Source organism: Taudactylus pleione, unplaced genomic scaffold (genome assembly GCF_031769625.1).
Source record: "Taudactylus pleione unplaced genomic scaffold, aTauple2 ptg000425l, whole genome shotgun sequence".
Taxonomy (NCBI): Eukaryota; Metazoa; Chordata; class Amphibia; order Anura; family Myobatrachidae; genus Taudactylus; species Taudactylus pleione.
In genome coordinates this window covers 403400-424145 of record NW_028284827.1, presented here as the reverse complement: position 1 = coordinate 424145, position 20746 = coordinate 403400, and the positions used below count along the sequence as shown (strand labels likewise).

Sequence of the window (20746 nt, the reverse complement as noted above, 5' to 3'; positions counted from 1 at the left end):
TGTGTCATACATAGTGTATTGTGTGTCATAATTCCAGCATATACAGGACCAGTGATCACAGTAACCCATTATATGTGTCATACATAGTGTATTGTGTGTCATAATTCCAGCATATACAGGGCCAGTGATCACAGTAACCCATTATATGTGTCATACATAGTGTATTGTGTGTTATAATTCCAGCATATACAGGACCAGCGATCACAGTAACCCATTATATGTGTCATACATAGTGTATTGTGTATCATAATTCCAGTATATACAGGACCAGTGATCACAGTAACCCATTATATGTGTCATACATAGTGTATTGTGTGTCATAATTCCAGCATATACAGGACCAGTGATCACAGTAACCCATTATATGTGTCATACATAGTGTATTGTGTATCATAATTCCAGCATATACAGGAGCAGTGATCACAGTAACCCATTATATGTGTCATACATAGTGTATAATGTGTCAGAATTCCAACATATACAGGACCAGCGATCACAGTAACCCATTATATGTGTCATACATAGTGTATTGTGTATCATAATTCCAGCATATACAGGACCAGTGATCACAGTAACCCATTATATGTGTCATACATAGTGTATTGTATGTCATAATTCCAGCATATACAGGACCAGCGATCACAGTAACCTATTATATGTGTCATACATAGTGTATTGTATGTCATAATTCCAGCATATACAGGACCAGCGATCACAGTAACCCATTATATGTGTCATACATAGTGTATTGTGTGTAATAATTCCAGCATATACAGGACCAGTGATCACAGTAACCATTATATGTGTCATACATAGTGTATTGTGTGTCATAATTCCAGCATATACAGGACCAGCGATCACAGTAACCCATTATATGTGTCATACATAGTGTATTGTGTGTCATAATTCCAGCATATACAGGACCAGTGATCACAGTAACCCATTATATGTGTCATACATAGTGTATTGTGTGTCATAATCCCAGCATATACAGGACCAGTGATCACAGTAACCCATTATATGTGTCATACATAGTGTATTGTGTGTCATAATTCCAGCATATACAGGACCAGTGATCACAGTAACCCATTATATGTGTCATACATAGTGTATTGTGTGTCATAATTCCAGCATATACAGGACCAGTGATCACAGTAACCCATTATATGTGTCATACATAGTGTATTATTAATTTATACAGCATCAATAATTAACCCTATTGATGGCAGTGCATCCGTAACACTACATGTTTTCCAGATCTCCTAGTTGGTGCACAGGTTATTTATTACTGGCTGACACATATTAAAAGATCCACAGCTGGTGCTAATTATTTAATTTGTGATACTGAGAAGAACATGCAGCACCAGTAACATTCTATTATATTACTATTTTTTTGTGGTCATGGTGTGGGCTGGGGAGGGCGGTTTCTAGGCAACCGGAAATCCTCCCACCCTGTGCCCTGTGTTTGCCTATGCAGCGGCCGCAGCTTTTCTCCATGTCAAGTTCCGTTTGCAGTCTCAGTCGCACACAGATATACAAGCGTCACATATAACATTAATCAATCTCCTGGTGCATGCTAGTCACACCTCATTTTGACTTATACACAATTTCAGCAAAATAAGACAATTGACGCTAGCAGAGTTGCGTGGGACCTGATGGCTCACAGGTGCCAGGCATATCACGCTGCATGGCGTATTGGGTATAGATGAGCAGGGACACATCTGTTGCAATGCAATGTACTATACAAGTCTAATATCCCTTTTATACCAAAGTCCCGGGTCTGACCCGTAGTTTGAAACACGTTTCAAACCCGGATCAGAGCTGGGACAGATCCCTTTCCCACTACGGTGCCAACTCTGGGTATGCCTGGGTCGGCACCATTCAAACCGGAGCTGGGTCTGCAGTGACCTGGGTCTTCTGGGGGTTGGAGTGGGCGCTTGGATATTATGTCATCTATTATCAGGGAGTTCCCCCCAAAGAAGCGGGAGGGAGAAGAAGATAACCTTTTTGGGGGCACTCTTTTTAAGGAAAAATATGCAAATATGTGTAATTAAGATTTAGCTGTTATTCAAGATACTTTAAAAAATATACTGACCCCTTTTTAATGTAACAGGAGCATTCTCTTAGCTCCCTGCTTGACCCCTATATGTCCTATAAAGGCTGTAAGAGAGATAACACAATGGAACTGTATTAAATGGTAGACTCTGCAAGCACCGTCATACAGTGGAAGCTAGGTAAAGTCAGATAACTACTAAAATAAAATAAAAAGCTGAGGACACGACACTGAACACCAATCTGGCACGTGTCGTAATTAGAAGGGAAAGATTTCTGGACTGCACAACCTGACTATATATATAATGGTAGGTGCTACCTGATGAGACGAATTGCAGGCACAGAAACAGACAAATCTCAGGTGCACAACTCCAAATTATTAATAATATATATAAATGCAATAAAATTTTGCAATCAATAGAGGTTTTTAGCATAATCATGGCCAAGGTTATGGGCCTACCCACCATATCCAGGAAACCTCTTTAGGGTAGGTCCCAAACATATAAGGGTCCAAATCCAGAGCGCGGGACCCCCACAAACTAGCCCAGCTAAGGTGCCCCAGGGCACCACCATAGTAAGAATAGTGCAGTGTAAAGAGATAGTTAGGAGCAGCTGCAGCTGCATATAAAGAATGAAAATAAAAAAGTGAAGTACATGTATAATAAACACACAGTGAAGGGTTAAAATGTGTTATAATGCGGTGCCCTGAGACAGATCAACCAATGCAATCCAGGGGGACCCATGCCCCAAAAATGAACCAAAGTTGCACTACAGTATATAACTTGTAGGACTTACCTAGAATTGTGCCTAATACCAGTGTGCATATACATTACCATACTCCAAGCTTTTAAGCCAATAAGGAAGGTGTGCTAGTTCAGCCTGGTGGCGTCTCCTTTCCCTCAGAAGTGCAATAAAGCACATTAAATGGAGCATATGGGAAAGGTTCCTGGACTGCACACCCTGAATATATATTGTATAGAGGTGCTACCTGATGTGACTAATTGCAGGCACAGAAACAGACAAATCTCAGGTGCACAACTCCAAATTATTAATAATATATATAAATGCAATACAATTTTGCAATCAATAGAGGTTTTTAGCATAACCTTGGCCATGATTATGCTAAAATCTTTATTGATTGCAAAATTGTATTGCATTTATATATATTATTAATAATTTGGAGTTGTGCACCTGAGATCTGTCTGTTTCTGTGCCTGCAATTAGTCTCATCAGGTAGCACCTCTATACAATATATATTCAGGGTGTGCAGTCCAGGAACCTTTCCTGTATACTCCATTTATGTGCTTTATTGCACATCTGAGGGAAAGGAGACACCCACATTCTGGATTAGCACCCTTACTTATTGGTTTAAAAGCTTGGAGTCTGGTAATGTATATGCACACTGGTATTAGGCACAATTCTAGGTAAGTCCTACAAGTTATATACTGTAGTGCAACTTTGGTTCATTTTTGGGGCGTGGGTCCCCCTGGATTGCGTTGGTTGATCTGTCTCAGGGCACAGCATTATAACACATTTTCCTTTATAACACATTTTAACCCTTCACTGTGTGTTTCATATATATGTACTTCACTTTTTTTATTTTCATTCTTTATATGCAGCTGCTCCTAACTATCTCTTTACACTGCACTTTTCTTACTATGGCGGTGCCCTGGGGCAGCTTGGCTGGGCCAGATTTGGGGGGTCCTGCGCTCTGGATTTGAACCCTAGTATGTGGGGGACCTACCCGAAAGAGGTTACGTGGATATGGTGGGTAGGCCCATAACCTTGGCCATGATTATGCTAAAAACCTCTAATTAATTAGCAAATTGCAGCTGGAATTTAGAAATCAGAATGTATTTCTGTAAGACATATTAAAGCCCAGTACAAGTCGATAGCTCTTCTACTATCCTCAGCTCTATCCCCCTCTACGGCTCTGATACTTCCCCGCTCCCCACCTCTCTACGGATCTTCCGTCTGCCTGGAGAAGGCTGGGGGGGTCATCCTGCCAGTACGACCCGTTCTGCCCACATCGCTCAGGAGCTTTATCTATCTTGTATGATCTTCTATGATCTCTCGGAGCCCGCACTTATATATCAGCTTATACTACTGCACTCTCATCACCGGAGAATAAGGACAGAGGTGGAGGAAGCTTTTATATCTATAATAAACATTTCTCTTTAGCAATTAAACTGTAACTAAAGCTATCAAATGTGTAAACCGGAGAAACTGCTCAGTCCTACTACACACAGGAAGCTAACAGGCCATAAGTGATGGATTTCCTTCAAGGCACGTGCCTAGGGGTGCCAATTGCTGGGGGTGCCACAGCAGGCCCCCTGCATCAAAGCCCCGTCAGTCCAACTTATTGTTTTATTTTGATAGCACATGAGAGGGGGGTTAGAGGCCTTGAAATCTAGAGGACGAGGGGTAAGGGTGAGGTTGGGGCCGCCTTGACTTAGGTATTGTCATCAACAATCGATGGTCAGCCACTGATGTCTGATGGTTTTACCATCGATGGTTCTTGGCTATCGATGGCACAGGGCCCCACAAATTTTTTCTCTTTCACCCTGGCGCCAGAGCACGGGGTTCAGCTCCGCCCCCTTAATGCGACCTGTGAATCCCCGCCCCCACTGCTGATTGGCCCGGTGAGTAATGGTGCAAGGTTGAACATTGAAGGGTGAAACCATTGATGGTTCCCAGTTGATAGTTTCATACCATCGGGGTTAGCCACCAATGGCCATCCCTACCTTGGCAGCCTGGGGGCACTGGGACCGACCATGGCATAAAGGAGGTGGAGCCGGCATTGATGTGATAGGTACCCCACCCATAACTGTAGATCTTGTCCTGTCAGAAATTCTCCCTGATGTCTCTACAGCAGTTTCCCCCCCCCCATTGCCAGTATCACTGCAGCAGCTAGTGTCTCTCCCCGTTCTTCAGTGCGCGTGATGTCATGCCCCTTATAATATGCCATACACAGTAATGCCCCTTACACATTATGCCACACAGTAATGCCCCTTATAACATTATACCACACACAGTAGTGCCCCTTATAACATTATGCTGGTTACAGTAATGCTCCTTATAACATTATACACAGTAATGCCCCTTACTGTATAAACATTATGCCACACACAGTAATGCCTCTTATAACATTATGCCCCCCCGCCTTACGTCCCTCCAGCAACCTCTCACCTCATCCCCCTATGTCCCTCCAGCAACCTCTCACCTCATCCCCCTATGTCCCACCAGCAACCTCTCACCTCATCCCCCTATGTCCCTCCAGCAGCCTCTCGCCTGAATCAGCAGATGTGGATCTGGAGCCACATGCCCACACTGACATACAGCTGTCTGCAGCCCCTGAGAGACAAAGGGTTGGCGACATTTGAATCTGGTGCCAATCACGAGTCAATCGGAGCATGTGGACTAGCAGCTGCTGTTGATTGGCTGCCGGCCCGCAAGCTCCGATTGACATTAGAATGACATTAGAATGACAGCGGAGCTGTGCCTCTCAAGGGCTGCGGGCAGCTGCACACCAAGCAGGCCTGTGGCTCCAAATCCACACCTGCTGACATCCGGGCTCCCCTGGGCAGCACCGGGCAGGCTAGCCCATCGACTGCAACCATCTCCTTGGCGCCCCCTCAAATCCGGCACCCATGGCACATGCCCCCTAGCTGCCCCCAGTTACGGCGCTGACGTCTGAATCAGGTCTTTTATATCTCTAAGGTTTGATACACCGACCCCTTAGAGTGTGTAAGACATTTGTAGACAGACCACATAGGCTTCCAGTAGCTACTGTAGGAAGGACAACGTGTCCCGAATACTCAATACCCGGCCACAGCTCTGGCCACATAGAGAGATATAATGTCAGCGGATTCACCCAGCAATGTTTCCTGCCTGATTTCAGCCGCGACTGTTCCGCATCCGCGATGTTCCTGGCATTTGAACTGAGGACATGACACTTTTTCTTAATCCTTTCAGCGAGGACAAGCGCAGGAAGAGACTTCCTCTAAATGAGGAGGAATTTGATGTACTCCGTGCGAGCCAGGGTTTCATCTTCTACTAAGATGTCTGAGAGCCGGGAGGGTTTAGCAAGGTGCGTTGCTGAGAAATGGCAGCCTGTGGGGAGAGGGGCCTATCATCCGTGTGCAGAAAGACAAGTCTGACAAGCGGCGATGGAGGATGACGAAGGTGCGTTACGTCCAAGGTAAACGATTAAACCTGACAATATGATGATATACTCGGATTCTCTTTTGTTTGTTATACTTTCCTTTGAAATGTGAATATTCCCATTATAATTACAACATATAGAATAGTCATTCCATTCGTTACGTGTGAGACACCCAGACTACATTTAGGGTGGAAAATCATTTGGGGGCCTAATCACCATCGGAGGCTGTATGGCCCCCCGATGATTAAGTAATCATATCGCTGCGAAGGATACTTAAGTATCCAACTCGCAGCGGGGGAATCTTGATGCCGGAGCAATTGATAATTGCCGAGGGGGGGGGACAGCTGCTCCAAAACCAGCTTCCTCCCCGGTTAGTATCGCAACTACAAAAGTAGCTGCGTTACTTAACTCCACCCCGTGGGCGCGGCTACGCATGTGTGACCCAAGGTCACGCATGCGCAAAACCACCAGGGAGGTAGTGAGAAGGCGGCGGAGGGATCCCAGCATCACAGGAACTCCTTAACGTAGGAAGGAGCAGGGATCCGAGAACAAGCGATATCTGAAGATGGCGATTGTTCTCGCAAGCAAACTCCAAAAACTGAAAGTTTTTGGACTTTGCTGAATATCATTTGGTCCATTTGGGACCCTGATGATGAATGGCCCGGTAACTAAATTATGCGGAAACTAGCGATGATGAATAGGCCCCTTGATCACACTATTCAGAGGTGTATGCACACCCAATGGTTTGCATACAACTCCGATGGTGGCTGATCCTGGGCATGTGCCAATCTGCGTCTGCAAAGACAGCGCAGCATGACTGACATGCAGTGCCCATTTTAGGGGCGAGGCGGCAACAGGTAGGGACCCAGAAAATGGGGGCATCAGCCCCGTTTCTGGGCATGCCTTTGCCAGTATGTACCATTGTTTGGCACAGTACACTGCTGTTTTACACTAAATGCTGCAAATGAGCATATGTAATTTTGTATACGGACACTGTTACGTATGTTACATGTCATGGAATGGCCCAGAAGTCAGACTACAGCTTTTCCTGTAGTAACAGGAAAGGGAGCAGCCATTTTGTTTGCTGTTGCTACAAGGAAACAGTGCCCCCAGTGGCCAAGCTGTCATGGAAAAAAAACATGAAGTGCTTGGTTTTGCCCAACAGCAATTGTTAAACTCTCAGGGACTTTTGAAAGTAATGACGCGGTTCTGGCAAGATATGCTGCGCAGTCCTCCAGGTATTAGGGAAAGTAAAACGTTGCTTCTTTTTACACGGTACGATCAGTCAGCAATAACGATATCGCTGACTGATCATCCTGCACCTTCCCGGTGTGCTGGATGACCATTATCGTTCATCCAGCGCACACCAAACGACGGGCCAGCGACCCATGTAACCTGGTCGATATCATCCAGGTAGGCTTGCATGCACAGGCGATGGTCGATATCGTTATCGACCATACGTGCCCGCGCATCGCTGGTCATTGGGCACCAAAAAAATTAACGTGCTGAACGATAACGATATGGTCGATATCGTTGATATTGTGCATTTTTATCGTACCGTGTGTACGCACCATTAGACTTCTCAGCACCTTAATTTAACTGAGTAAGAAAATGTATTAAAGTTATTCCTTTAAACAGACTATTAGAAACATATGAGAAGATATGGGCATTTTCTGCACAGCAGAGGCAGCTACAGTAACGCTCTCTGCTACCGGACATTTCAGACCGAGGGTGAGGTATATCAAGCCTTGGAGAGAGATACAGTGGAGAAGTTGCCTAGAACAACCAATCAGCTTCTGTCATGTATCTGGTACAGTCTATAAAATGACAGTTAGACGCTTATTGGTTGTTTTGGGCAACTTCTCCACCCTATCTCTCTCCACGGCTTGATACATCTCCCCCCTCCTTCCCGAGAGAAACACACATTCGAAATTTATCTTAAATTGCTTCAGTTCTAAAAAGTTCATGAAACTTTGACATCTACACTTGTGAATGTTATCAGTAGATCTTTTATTTACAACGACTTGTAGTTCAGGTCCAACAGTCCCTTAAGATATGACTTTTGGGAGAGAGGACACATTGTGTCATTGGTTACTCACGTCATTATCTGATTCTCCACTCCCGGATCCACTAGAGCGCCATCAACAAAAAGCATACTGGAGGTAAAGCCATACTTAGTCCATGACCGGCCCTCATCGAAGCTAAGCCTGGGGACAAAATAAATACAATTCATTTTAAATATTTCCAACAATTATTGTTCTCTAACAGAGGTTTTGTCTGGCGATAGAAAGCCGGTGTGATCATTGTTAGAGGGTTACGCAGGACCTGGCTGCAACGTTTATGGTAATAACAACGGCGACAATCTCCTTTGTACGCTGTGTCCTTTTGTTGTTCATTCCATGGTCTCCGTACAGCAAATCAAAGCATCACCGGCCTAAAGCGTTTTACTGATTCCTAAATTACACCCTTCCGGGGCCCGGCTTGCTGGGAACTGGACATTTTAACATTTAGTCTAATTGATACCATGGCGGTATAAACAGCAACGTCGCTGAACACAACTGTCGCAATAAAAAAAAATGCCTGCGTATATATATATTTTTCCCATTAGGCCCTTTTGCTACGTATTCGTTTTCCATGTGCATGAAAACAAATAAATGTAATTTGCCAGTAATTAAAATACTATTTTTACGTCAGCAGAAATAATGTGTATATAAGAAATAAAACATGTTCATTTAATATAATAAAGGTGCAATCTGCTGCTGCTGAACTACGTGTTTCCTTCCACAAACCCACATCTACAGTAGGTATAAGATACAAGTTATTGTAACAATAGAGGTGATAAATATTTGATAAATACCAACCCTGAAGTTCTACCCTTTGTGGACTAGGAGCATGCTGAGATCACAGACGCCGCTATAACAATACAAACGCTTTTCTTTTTGTTGTTTAAGTGAAAATAAACAACAACAACAAAAACATTCTGTAAAGCTGACAGCCCCTGAGCATACCATGGGGCAACGGGCAGGGCAGTTTATGAGCACAAATTATGCCCATCACATGGATGAGAAGTATTGGTGCGAGACATGGGAACATCCATGGTAATGAGGGTCATTTCTGGGGAATTCTCTGTAGTTAGAGATCGTTTATTAACGATGCAGTACACTAAAGTGCCTTTATGTAATATAAAGCTGTAACATTCCCATAACCAGTTTATAGCAGCCAGTATTATCCACAAAGCCATAGAGCAAAGGATTAGATCTCACACACAGGGCGGGCTGCGCTATCCTCTATTGTGCGGTCAAATACAGAAAATCAAGTTTTCCAGGATTTGACCGAATTTCTCGTATGCACCGAGCTCCAGCACTGAGATGGACCACTGTTCCCCGCGGCGCGCGCCTCATTCTACGCATGTGCAGAGGGACCGCTGGGTGATAAACAAAGGACAGCTCTTATTGGCCGGGATGTACTACAGGGGAAAATGCTGTAAAACCCCCAAAACGGGGGTTTTCCAGCATTTTCCATATGTACGAAGAGATGCATTCCAGTGCTTCGTCGCGGTGGGCATTACACAATAGAAGCCTATAGGCTTCTTTCTGGAACGCTTACCTTGAGAGGGGCCCGATCGGATCCCTCCCATCACCCCCCGCGGCCCTCGTCCTTCTGCGCATGTGCAGAAAGACGACAGAGGGACTTTTGGGTGTAAAACTCGGAATCCTCCCCTTGAGAATGTAAGCTCTTGCGAGCAGGGCCCTCTACCCTCTTGTGCTTCTCCTTACTTTATGTTCATTTACTTCTTACTCACCACTAGGACACCTAACACTTGGTGCCTATGCTTTGTTGCTTAATTGGGTGTTATGGCCGCTAATGTATCAATGTATATTATCCATGTCCTGGTCCTTCATTGTATTGTATTTTACTGTAAGTCACTTTTTGGTTATTTACCTTGTAAGGCGCTGCGGAACACTTGTGGCGCCATATAAATAAACGATAATAATAATAAAAAGTCCCTCTGTCCGGGGGCATCGCAAAGGACAGCTCTTATCGGGGGGTGAGGTTTAGGCAGCAGGGAGGGTTAGGTAGGATATCCTAACCCTGGCACCAGTTGAATAACCATAAATACAGAATTCCTGGATTAATAGCATAGAGATGGCCAGCGATACGTAGCCGAAATCTATCTGGCGGGCAGACTGTTTCAGCTGTGTTAGAACTCAGCATAAGAAGATGGATCAGTGTTGTCTGTGCCGGTACAGGGCTTGGACACTACCCAACAGTGCGGCCAATTAGCTTCCAGCTGAACTGAAATTCTTTGCGATCATTTGATTTATCATTGTAGTTACCTTTATATTGTTTTTGTCGATTGTAATGATACATACAAATAGGATAAACCAATGAACTGAAATAGATAGGAGCATAAAATGGCAAAAGAAACCCAGCAGTTGTTACCCTACCTCCGCCAGGATCGTTACATCGGTTTTACTCAGAAAATAGCCACATAGGGAGGGGCCTTAATATTCTGAGTTGGGATTAAAGCGGAAAAAAAAGTAAGGAACAGCGCACCTGGGACAAACGGCGCTGCACTGCAAGGGGGGCAAATACATGTTTTATGTCTGCATGCAGGGTAAATACTGGCGGCTGTTGCATGTAGCCCACAAGTGCTGGGCAGCTTTATTATTACACTGCAATTTAGATTTGAGCTTGGACACGCCCCTCCCAAATCTAAAGCCCTCTGCATGTTTTAAATCTGCCCCCACTGCTGTGCAGCGTTGTGTTACCCCGGGGCAAAGTTACTGGCTCCCAACTCATCATCATATCTGTAATTTACTAAACTGTAACTCGTATTGTAGTTGTTACAATTGCTCAGGGTGCGATGAAGTCATCTTAGATCATTATTATGAAATGAGGATTCAAGTTCTAAAATAAATAACACAGAACGGTGGCCATGGGCACTTAGATCATATTAGTGCTGGATATCACGGTTAGAGCATAATGGGGTTTTGTTTCACATTGTTTCATGTTATAAAAGACAGAACAAAAGAAAGACTAAGTAAACCGTAGGAGGCGTGGGGGGAAATGGAACAAACTTATCACATGTTCTTTGTATCTGAAGGACACTGTGCTATTGATAATTACGGCATTTATTTACTTATTTATACAGTTATATAGATTGAAAAAATATATCTCAACACCATGGCGATGGCGCAATAGGTGCGTGACAATGCCAACGGCACAATGGGGATAGAGTCACACCTTGTGATGAGCGCCTGGTGCGTCTGAAACACTAGAACACTCTATAACATCCTCCCCTAGGAACCCCCATTCATTACCAAGCGCCTCTCCCAACGCTCTGAATCCCAACGCTGGAAGTCCGACACGGGACTAGAGATAGGTATCGAAATACTGATGGTTCTCTTAATCCCGATGACAGAATACAGACAGGCGCCAGCCTGAAGCAGGTAAGTCTGGGGCGTCTGCACTGTTAGCTGCAGCGGGGGGAGGGTTAGGTTTGGAGAGGTGACATAGCGGAGGGTTAGGGTTAGATTTTTTTTTGGGGGGGGGGGGTTAGGGTTAGGCACTAAGGGGGGAGACTTAGATTTAGGCACTAATGGGGAGGGTTAGGGTGCGGGGTGGGTAGGGTTAGGGTTAGTCTACAAGAAGGGGGAGAAGGGGGGAGGGTAACCCAACCCCTGTTGGGATACCAACATCGCATTTGTGTGTAGGCTCAGGGTAACGCATGCGCCGTCTGAGATTTCAGGATTTTTCACGCATGCGCAGTTGGAAATAATCGCTGGACTACGTGAACATCTGTATTTCATGCGGATTCCAGGCGGCTCAGATTCAGACCCGCAACGTTTAAATGAACGAGAATTGGTTGGTTTCTTACCACAAATGGCGCACGGACTGGGGGGTGTGTTTCATAGCCACGAGAGCCCCGCCCCAGTCTAAGAACCAAACATTGTATTCTTCTTCAAAAATCTGTAAAACAACAAATAAAACAGCACAAGATGCATTTAATGGAAACAGCTTTATAGCACAACCTACAACAATCACTTTGTACATAAGGAATGTAACACGAGACTTTCCAATGTACTATGGGCCTTATACAGCACTGTACGTATGTGCAATGCCGGACGCAGATGCCCAATTATCAGGAATCTGCGTGTGTGCAGAACGGGTCCTGCGTGATTGCACGCAGACCCTTCTATGAATCAGGCAGAGGCATTTAAGGGGTGGTGCAGGGCGGCCAGTGTTCCTGGAAATGGGGGCGTGTCAGCGTGTTTTCCCGGGAGTGGCAAGGTCTGGGACTGCGTCTACGGACGCAGTTTCCTGTCCTCGCAAGCCGGCCAACCTGAGTAAATGGTGGATGGTTCTGCCATTGATATAGGAGGTCCAGTTTTTTTCCGACATCAAAGGCGGAGATGCAGCAATGTTTATTTTTTCCCTTGAGGAAGTGAGCTTAGCCCCGCCCCTGTTGCAGTTTTGGCCACACCCCCTTCACTTATTGACCTGCTATGTTTACGTGACGCACAGTAGAGCTAGCCATCGATGGTTGAAATCATTGATGGTTTTGCGTCACTGGAAAGTACAGATGACACATCGATAGTGAACTATTCGATGGCCATCCCTAAGCAGGAAGTCTCCTATTCATCAGTGAGAGTGTAGCACCAGGCTTTGACATCGGAACCCAGCATCGCAGACACAGAGGAGCGGAACCATCAGCTTCTTCTCATCCATCTAATCTCATGTTTAATGGAACCGTTTCCACAGTGGTGACATCTGTAAGTGTCTATGCATGGTTAATAAGGCAGTGCCCTAAGGGGGCTTTATGCCACCCTGTGACGCCCCCTGAACACGTAATGCCATGACGTCACTCCTAAGGGGCAGTAAGTAGAGCACTGCAGGGTGCAGGGTGTCTACTCAGAGCGGCTTTGCAAAAGTGCCAGTGGCTGCAGGGTGCCATTCCAGACACCCAGCAAGCCACATGCAGGTGGAGCGGGGCAGCATTGATGCTGCCCACAGGGCCCTGAGCTCTATGTGGCGGCATCGCTCGCACAACCATCGTTACAGGCAATCCTGTAGTAAGGTAATAAGAATTAGCGTTTCGCATGAATAGATGCCCACCCATAATGCAGTATATGTTATAGACGCTCCTCCCCCAATTAGCAGAACAGTGAAGTACTGGGCGAAGGGCCCTGAAGCTGCACTGACGCAGCCGTACAGTCAGCGCTCGACACTCGCGGCTTTGATAACAATGACATGAAACGTTCTCATAAATACATACATGTTTCCACGTGTTTCCGCCATCTGACGAGATGAACATATTGGTGTTCGTTGAAGAGAGTTCAGGACCAACATTACCTACAAAAGATACAGTACGTCTTTTATACAAATATACTTCATCAATGAAGTCACGTTCTACTGATCTGTGTGCACGCAAGTAAGCGCAATGCAGAGACACGGTACATGTACATAACAATGGGAGAAAGGCACCGACATGACAAGTACACCTAATACTCGTACAGTGCAATATACACGGTTTAGTTTTCTAAGGAAGTTCAGAGGATTTATGGGAGGAGCTGGGCTGATCAGGGGACAGATGGGAAGAGCCAGGTAAATCAGGGGACTGATGGGAGGAGCTGTGCATATCAGAGGATTTATGGGAGGAGCTGGGCTGATCAGGGGACGGATGGGAAGAGCTGTGCAAATCAGGGGATTTATGGGAGGAGCTGTGCAAATCAGGGGATTTATGGGAGGAGCTGGGTGGATCAAGGGACTGATGGGAGGAGCTGTGCAAATCAGGGGATTTATAGGAGGAGCTGGGCTGATCAGGGGCTGATGGGAGGAGCTATGCAAATCAGGGGATTTATGGGAGGAGCTGGGCTGATCAGGGGACTGATGGGAGGAGCTGTGCATAGCAGGGGATTGATGGGAGGAGCTGGGCTGATCAGGGGACTGATGGGAGGAGCTGTGCATATCAGGGGATTTATGGGAGGAGCTGGGCTGATCAAGGGATTTATGGGAGGAGCTGTGCAAATCAGGGGATTTATGGGAGGAGCTGGGCTGATCAGGGGACGGATGGGAAGAGCCAGGTAAATCAGGGGACTGATGGGAGGAGCTGTGCAAATCAGGGGATTTATGGGAGGAGCTGGGCTGATCAGGGGACAGATGGGAAGAGCCAGGTAAATCAGGGGACTGATGGGAGGAGCTGTGCAAATCAGGGGATTTATGGGAGGAGCTGTGCATATCAAGGGACTGATGGGAGGAGCTGTGCATATCAGGGGATTGATGGGAGGAGCTGTGCATATCAGGGGATTGATGGGAGGAGCTGGGCTGATCAGGGGACTGATGGGAGGAGCTGTGCATATCAGGGGATTGATGGGAGGAACTGGGCTGATCAGGGGACTGATGGGAGGAGCTGTGCAGAACAGGGGACTGATGGGAGGAGCTGGGCAGATCACATGATTGATGGGAGGAGCTGGGCTAATCAAGGGACTGATGTGAGGAGCTATGCAAATCAAGGGATTTATGGGATGAGCTGAGCAGATCAGGGGATTGATGGGAGGAGCTGTGCAGATCAGGGGATTTATAGGAGGAGCTGGGCGAGTCAGAAACTGATGGGAGGAGCCAGGTGAATCAGGTGACTGATGGGAGGAGCTGGGCAGATAAGGGAATTGATGGGAGGAACTGTGCAGATCAGGGGATTGATGGGAGAAGCTGGGCGAGTCAGGAACTGATGGGAAGAGCCAGGTGAATCAGTGGACTGATGGGAGGAGCTGGGCAGATCAGGGGATTGATGGGAGGAGCTGGGCTAATCAGCGGACTTATGGGAGGAGCTGTGCAAATCAGGATATTTATGGGAGGAGCTGTGCAAATCAGGGGCTTTAATGGAGGAGCTGAGCAGATCAGGGGAAAGATGGGAGGAGCTGAGCAGATCAGGGGATTGATGGGAGGAGCTGGGCGAGTCAGAAACTGATGGGAAGAGCCAGGTGAATCAGGGGACTGATGGGAGGAGCTGGGCAGATAAGGGAATTGATGGGAGGAACTGTGCAGATCAGGGGATTGATGGGAGAAGCTGGGCGAGTCAGGAACTGATGGGAAGAGCCAGGTGAATCAGTGGACTGATGGGAGGAGCTGGGCAGATCAGGGGATTCATGGGAGGAGCTGGGCTAATCAGCGGACTTATGGGAGGAGCTGTGCAAATTAGGATATTTATGGGAGGAGCTGTGCAAATCAGGGGCTTTATTGGAGGAGCTGAGCAGATCAGGCGCAAGATGGGAGGAGCTGAGCAGATCAGGGGATTGCTGGGAGGAGTTGTGCAGATCAGGGGATTGATGGGAAGAGCTGGGCGAGTCAGGAACTGATGGGAAGAGCCAGGTGAATCAGGGGACTGATGGGAGGAGCTGTGTAGATCAGGGGATTGATGGTAAGAGCTGGGCAGATCAGGGGACTGTGTGAGGAATTGGGTGTATCAGGGACTGATGGCAGGAGTGATGCGGATCAAGGGACTGATGAGAGCAGCCAGGCTGATCACATGACTGAAGGGAGGAACTGGGATACTTGGGACTAATGGGAGGAGCTGGGTTGATCAGGGGACTGATTGCAGGAGCTTGGCTGCTCAAGGGACTGATGGGAGGAACTTGGCTGCTCAGGTGACTGATGGGCTGATCAGAGGACTGATGGGAGGAGCTGGGCTGATCAGGGGACTGATGGGAGGAACTGGGATTCTCAGGGGACTGATGGGAGAAGCTGGACTGCCCAAGGGACTGATGGGAGGAACTGGGCTGATTAGGTGACTGATGGAGAAGCTGGAATGCCGAGAAGACTGATGGGAGAAGCTGGACTGCCCAGGGGACTGATGGGAGGAGCTGGACTGCCCAGGGGACTGATGGGAGGAGCTGGACTGCCCAGGGGACTACTGGGAGAAGCTGGACTGCCCAGGGGACTACTGGGAGAAGCTGGACTGCCCAGGGAACTGATGAGAGGAGCTGAGTGCTGATTATACATACTAATTAGCACCCAAATTGAAAAACTACATTTTTTTTTGTGGGATGAGATTATTTAAATATGACAAGTAGGGTGGAGAAGGTGCAGAAAGAAAATATCCACTTGAATAAGTCAATTAAAATATGTAGTTACATACTATACATTTATATATTTGTCACTGTTATATGAGCACTCATTAGGTAACCTAATTGCCTCTAAATTTCTAGTCTGAGTGTTACAGTATACAAATATATATCATTATTATTATCTTTTATTTATTATTTATATGGTGACACAAGGGGTCTGCAGCGCCTTACAGACTAAATAAACAGAAACAATATAATAAGTGACTCTCAGTACAGAACATTGCAGGACACACAGTATATGGTATATAGGCATTGCTGCATCAGCTGTCATATAAGATCCAATACTTCTTGGGATGTAACATTTGTATCCAGTGAAGAGATTCTGGCGCCTATTCATCAACACTAAACGGCCCTTTAACCATGCGGAAATGCTAGCTTCCGCATATTTAAGTTACTTGGCAAATTCATCATCAGGGGTTCGGTAGGACCACCTGATATTCAGCAAACTACGAAAACTGAAAGTTTTCGGAGTTTCCTTCCGAGAACAAGCGCCATCTTCAGACGCCGCTTGCTCGCGTAGCTTCGGGGATGCGAAGAGGGACTACCTCCCCGGCGGCTTTGCGCATGCATAGCCGGGATGACGGGAAGGAGGTAAGTAACGCAGCTACTTCGGTATCTGCGATAACCGGGGGGCAGCTGCTTTTCGGAGCAGCTGTCCCCACGCCGGAGCAATGATGAATTGTGAATTGCTCCGGTGTCAAGTTTTCCTCGCTGTGAGTTGGATACTTTAGTATCCCTCGCAACAAGATGACTACTTAATCATCGGGGGCCATACGTCCTCCGATGATGAATAGGCCCCTGTATTACAGAAAAACATTATGGGCTCTATTTACTACAATCCGCATATTGAATGCGGATTGTAGTGTGATATTGCCTGAATTCGCATTGCGAATTCAGGCAATATCACAGGGATTTACTATAAATCCCTTACAGGTACAGAGCTTGCGATAAAGCTCTGTCCCTGCGGATCCCATCCGCACTCTAGTCGCGGTATTTTCTGAAAAAATACAGCGACTAAGAGCCCGCGCATGCGCCGACCCACCGTCGCTGCTACCCCACACCGACGCTAAGCCCCGCCCCCGGTGCTAAGCCCCGCCCCCCGCGATCGTGGACCCCCGCGACCCCCCCCCCTCCCCGCGACCCCCCCCCTCCCTTCATTACACTTACCTGCATCCTCCTGGCCTCCGGTGATCTTCTCCGGGCTTCCCGATCAGGTGATCTCCCATACTGCACTGGGGCCCGATTACCTGATGACCCGGCAGCAGTGCACTGTGGGAGACCAGCTGACCGGAGAGGAGCCATCACCGGAGGCCCGATCACCGGTCTCTGGATTCAGGTAAGTAAAAAAAAAAATGTTTAATTTTTTTGTTCTTTTTTTTACAGCAATCAGCTTGCGGTCTGTTTAGACCACATAGCTGATTACTGGTACCGGCTCCCGGCTCTGCTCTCCCCGTTAGAGCAGAGTGGGAGCCCGGTAACCGGGGGAGACCCTAGATAACGCCACCTCCAGGTGGCGTTATTATCACAGGGCTTCCCCCGATATTTTTTTACAATTTATTTTTAGTAACTCTGGTCAGATCACATTTCCCATTACAATTATGGGAAATGCGATCTGCTTTACTAAAAATAAGTGATACTGGGGGTTGGAGTAGAATTTTACTAATTCTACTCCAATTGCCCTGTAATAACTACAGGTGATACTAAAATAATGTGAAAAGGATGTGAAAACACCCTTTTTCACTTTATTTTAGTAAAAATAATGTTAATAAATAGAGCCCAAAATGATATTCCATTGTTCTTTCCTGTCTTCACAGTGCATTAGTGGCATCGGGACTGTGCTGGTCCTTTGGAGGAAACGAGAACCGTGGACGGATGTCAGGCAGTGTAGGCCCAGCAAACAGGAGCCGGCTTCATATCTAAATCTAATTTAAATAATAATATAAACATTACATTTGATTTTGGCATATGGAAGCAGCACTTGGCGCATTGATGCGGCAGCCACTTCCGTAAGAAGGCAAAAAAATCAATGACCTCCCTATATGATACCATCCTGACCCGCCAATACGTGCAACATGGATCGTACAGAAACAGGCGTCTGTGCATTTATCCTGTCGTCCCAGTAGTTTTGCCGTTAAATAAATGACACTCACTGTCTGTTGCTGTGCAATCCGATGACCTCCTAGACCCTACTCTTTCATGTAATGTCTTCAAATATAAAAGGATGCCTCTCTCATCTCATCAATACTAGGGAGAATTATTTTTAATTCACATCAAGAAACACACAACACGCATCTATCACACATGTGAGTTAACGCTGCATGATTGAAACCTTTCAAAACGTACAAGTCTCGGAATCGACTAAGTGTATAAACTGTCACATGCGCTCATGTGTTCCCCAAGCCTTGATGTTTTGCCAATAAATCATTTTCCTGCTACAAGAAATACATGATTGACTGCTATTGTTCTGTAGAGAAAAACAAAGATTCCTCATGTTATTATCCATCGTCAAATTCTCCCGTCATTCAGTCGCTGCCATGTTTCACATAGTTACTCCAGTCTGATTTGTAGAAATGAAATACGAGATATTGCAAAGCATAAAGACACCTTTTCCCATTGTGGAATCCGATCCGGGGAGAATTAAAGCGCGGCGTACGTGGGCGGCGGAAGAGGAGCCCTGATCGGTTGCAAACGACAGTGTAATTGGACATTCTGTCATTCTTATACTATATGGTATAGTGCATCAATAAAGCAATATATAAATGGGAAAGATTGTACTGTACAATTCAAGACTATGGGGCCTATGTATCAAGCTGATTTTTACAGTTTCTGAATAATTTTATGTGTCGTTCCTATGTACTAATGGCACAATGCAGACTTCACAGAAATCTCCGGCAAAGTACTAATTAGCACTTCAGATCGCAGTCCCCATTATTGTCCATGGGGACTACGAACTGACCCCTATGTACTAAACTCGTTTAGCCTGGGTAGTTTACACCATCTTCAGATAGTGTATACGCTATAAGCCTATGGGGGCTCAAGGTACATCTGCAATTTGCCGGGGTTATAACTCACAGGGACAGTGGTTACCGCAATCGCTGTCCCTTCGAGTTCCCCATGGCACATAGCGGGGATATTTTCAATAAAAATGTTAAATATTCCCGGCAAGATGGATACATAATAATCGCGGCAGTGCCACAATCATTAGAACATAAACCCCGATATAACAGTGGGGGTCATTCAGACCCGTTTGCGAGCAAAGGACACTCGCAAACGGGTCGATGTTGCCCCACTGCGCATGCGCACGACGGAGGGAGCTCCGTCGTGCGCATTGCGCGAGACCCGGATAGCGACGGGCTCTCCGTTGCTCCAGGTCTCGCACCAAAGGGGGCATGCTGTTGATGTTGATTGACAGCAAGCCCCCTTTGGTGGGCGTGCCGGGGCGTGACTGCCAGACGGAGGCGTTCCCATGGGAACGTCTACCGTCTGAGTCCGGCCCCACTGACATCAGTAATGATGTCAGTGGGACTGATTTTGGCTCTGATAGAGCCAAAATCACTCCTGGGCTTGCGGAAGCGAGACCCTACCGCAGGGTCTCGTCGCAAGCCCGATGGTCGCGATGGTCTTTGACCATCGCGACCATCTTTTTGGCCGCTCGCATAAGCTGTGGGTGGTCACCCACAGCTATGCGAGCGGCCAGGAGGCCGCTCCAAATTTAGCTGGGACGGCCCTGATTCAGAGCGAGCGCTCTGGTCAGAGCGTTCAGCTCTGAATCAGGCCCAGTGTTTGTTATGTGACAATGTTCTCTTTAAAGATGGGCAAAAACAACAACACGTAACTTTTGTATATTACAGAATGCTTAAGCAACGTATGACTCCCCAGCTGCTGTTGTATGCTGGGACTTGTTGTGCCCCTTCAGCTAGAGAGACGTATACTGCATAAGGGGAGAATGTGCCTGTCTGTCAGAATTGATCTCCTCAGTCAGAAAGTGATTCCACATCTCCCCTCTATCCTGGTACTAAGGGGGTGATCGAGAGTTCAAAGTTAAGGTTGTTTGCTTATCTACAAAGATGCGTCAGCGCACCGTGATTTCTATATCTGTAACACGGTAAGCGCGTGATAAGCGCAGCCTGAAACCTAGTGTGTAAATGCACCCGGAGCAAATATGAACCAGTCATCATCATTATCAACAAATTAGCAGCGGCACCTGCCCTGTGTAGCTGTAGAATTTATACTTGGTAAGAGCGTATTTCAAATATACTATACGTGAAACTGTAACTGAGGGCCTGATTAACTATGGATCGCAACTGCAATTGCGATTACGCACGCAGTTCAACTGCGATAGTATGCTAATCCATTTCGATCACTATGCCATCGCAGTACTACACAAGGACGCCTACTAGAA

The 20746-nt window shown here is 46.5% G+C and overlaps 1 protein-coding gene across 2 annotated transcripts in view; it reads right to left on the bottom strand.

Annotated features, from left to right (window-relative positions):
- SORCS3 (sortilin related VPS10 domain containing receptor 3) overlaps nucleotides 1-20746 on the bottom strand; it is a 648995-nt gene that overhangs the window by 269191 nt on the left and 359058 nt on the right. For both annotated transcript variants that reach the window (XM_088447257.1, XM_088447258.1), the window contains exons 9-11: nucleotides 13497-13573; nucleotides 12099-12190; nucleotides 8317-8424 (exon numbers count right to left, since the gene is read on the bottom strand). In XM_088447257.1, coding sequence (XP_088303383.1) covers nucleotides 8317-8424; nucleotides 12099-12190; nucleotides 13497-13573 — 277 coding nt within the window. The remainder of the gene's footprint in view (nucleotides 1-8316; nucleotides 8425-12098; nucleotides 12191-13496; nucleotides 13574-20746) is intronic.